At 42.1% G+C, this 2,595-nt stretch overlaps 1 protein-coding gene across 1 annotated transcript; it reads left to right on the top strand.

Moving 5' to 3' along the window:
- Positions 1–699: 699 nt before the first annotated feature.
- LOC111749534 (vomeronasal type-1 receptor 4-like) lies at positions 700–2,328 on the top strand. The gene has a single exon (XM_023543142.2). The coding sequence runs from the start codon at positions 885–887 to the stop codon at positions 1,938–1,940; it is 1,056 nt and encodes a 351-aa protein (XP_023398910.1). The 5' UTR covers positions 700–884; the 3' UTR covers positions 1,941–2,328.
- The last annotated feature ends 267 nt before the right edge of the window (positions 2,329–2,595 follow it).

The following is a 2,595-nucleotide window of genomic DNA, read 5'->3' as shown; positions in this document are numbered from 1 at the left end:
TTTCAACCCAGGATCCCTGCCTTGAGAAAATTCTAGACCCAGGACGGACACAGCTATCACATCAGAGATGGCAACAGCAGAGGCAAGCAATGAAAAATCCATTTGTAGAGAAACAGTAGCAGAAGAACCAGGAGACCCAAACAGGATGGTTTTGGTGAGGTTTCCTGCCCTTGAGCATGAACGCTACAGAGGGCATGGCAAGATGAGCACCTTCAGGCAGGAGACTTGCTGGCAGAGTTGGGTGTCTCTGGGCACTTACTGGCAAAGCTAAAAGTGCTTTGTAACATTTTCCCAAGGAGGGAAAACACCATGCCAGTGTCAAGGGACAAGAGGAGCCTGTGAGTATCATCTGTGAGTTCTGTGTGGTCATTGCAACAAAGTATCAAACCCAGCAGGGAAGTAGAGAGCGCTTGGGAGGGACAGCGTGTGTCATAATTGGTAAAAACTTTGCAGAGAGAAGGTATGTCTGAACTACGTCTCTTAGGAATCAGGCTTGGGCTGATACTGATGATGAGTCTCCGCCTCTTGAAGTTAGAAGAGGTGAGATGCCTCCACCAACAACCCATTTTTCCCACTTGGTTGGTAGTGTACGGTGGTTAATGCATGGTCTTTGCAACCAGCTCAGCCAGGTTCAAGTCCCTCCTCTGCCCCTAAACAACATGCGAATTTAGACAAGTCACTTAACTCCTCTGTGCATAAGTTTTCTTCTTTATAATGAACGTAATAGTAGCTGTTGCCTCATAGATTGGAGAAGAATAAAGAAGCTAGAACATACATGGTCTTCATAGCATACATTCCAAGTGCTCCTTAAAGGTATACAACCAACACTTAGAAATCTCTTATTGAAAGAAAAGCTTTAAGGCAAAATTTCTGATTGGGAATCAATGGTAGATGGAGAATTGTGGATTTCCGTTTACACGATATATATGATCCATGTCTCATCTTCCCATCTAGGACCTTCTGGCTCTGAAGACAAATATCAGCCACTGGGAACTAAGAGGATGTCCTTCAAGGATTTGATGTTTGGAATGATTTTCTTATTACAGACTACAGTTGGTATCCTGGGCAACTTTTTCCTTCTTCTCCAGTATATCATCCTTTACTTCACTAAATGCAGGTTACGGTCCACAGACTTGATTCTCAAGCACCTGACTATAGGCAACTCCTTGTCCATTCTCTGTAAAGGAATCCCAAAGACTATGGAAGGTTTTGGGTGGAAAAATTTCCTCAATGATGTTGGATGCAAATTTGTTTTATGTGTTCACAGAGTGGGCAGGGGAGTGTCCTTTGGCAGCACCTGTCTCTTGAGTATCTTCCAGGCCATCACCATCAGCCCCAGGAACTCTAGGTGGGCAGAGCTTCAAGTGAAAGCTCCCAAGTACATGGGTTTCTCCATTTTCTCGTGCTGGATCCTGCACATGCTGCTAAACACCGATTTTCTTGTGTCTGTGACTAGTAGTTGGAGCAATAAAAGCATCACAAACAAAAAAGACTATGGATACTGTTCTTCTGTGAGAATTGACCAAACCACCGGCTTACTAAACTCATTATGGCTGGCACTCCCTGATGTTGTGACTTTGGGACTCATGCTCTGGTTCAGCAGCTCCATGGTTTTCATCCTCTACAAACACAAGCAGCGGGTCCAGCACATTCATAGGAACAGCGTCTCCCCCAGAGCCTCTGCTGAGACCAGAGCCACCCAAACCATCCTCGTCCTGGTGAGCACCTTTGTATCTTTTTACATCCTCTCCTCCATATTTCAAGTTTTTATAGCTGTTTTTTATCAACCCACTTGGTGGATACTGAACATAGATGCACTAATTTCTATGTGTTTCCCCACTGTCAGCCCCTTGATTCTCATGAGCTGTGATTCCAGCCTCTCCAGGCTCTACTTTGCAGTGATAAAGACAAAATTTCCTCATCTTATCAGAAATACCTAATTGTATGTTTTTGCACAGCACTCACGTGTTTATTCATCTCACAGAATCCAAGAACATATGAAATGGTATAGTATGAACTGTTTTTTATATGTTTTCCTTTTAATTTCTTTATTGTTTTGACATCATTTGTGTAATTTCAGAGTTTTTTTTTTTTTTTTGGTAACTACGTGGGTCAAAATATATTGGCCATTTCAACCGTCTTCAAATGGACAGTTGAGTGACAGTAAATATGTTCATCATGTTGTTCAGCCATCACCATGAACCATTCCCAAATGTTTCCATCTCAGTTAACAGAAACTCAGTGTCCCCTAAGAATTCTGTCTTTTTTTCCCCTCCCTCCCAGCCATACCTGGTAACCACTAATTTACTTTGGTCTCTACACTTTTAACTATTCTACCCGTTGCCATCAAGTCAATTTCAACAAATAGCAACCCTACTGGTCAGAGTAAAAGTGCCTCATAGGGTTTCCAAGGAGCAGCTGTTAGATTCAAAATGCCAATCTTTTGGTTAGCAGCCAAGTTCTTCACCGTATAGTTATGGTTGGAATCCTAAAATTTGTGTCCTTTTATGACTGATTTATTTCACTCAGCATAATGGGCAACTGGTTTTTTGATTGTCTTTTTTTTTTTTTTTCTTTAATTGTTTTGGTAATGAT

This window comes from Loxodonta africana, chromosome 11, assembly GCF_030014295.1.
Source record: "Loxodonta africana isolate mLoxAfr1 chromosome 11, mLoxAfr1.hap2, whole genome shotgun sequence".
Taxonomy (NCBI): Eukaryota; Metazoa; Chordata; class Mammalia; order Proboscidea; family Elephantidae; genus Loxodonta; species Loxodonta africana.
Note: the sequence above shows the minus strand (reverse complement) of the source record. Positions and strands in the feature narration are given on the sequence as shown.

Bases quoted from the DNA above. Each gene is read 5' to 3' on its own strand.
- LOC111749534 (XM_023543142.2), top strand. From the start codon at position 885: ATGGTAGATGGAGAATTGTGGATTTCCGTTTACACGATATATATGATC.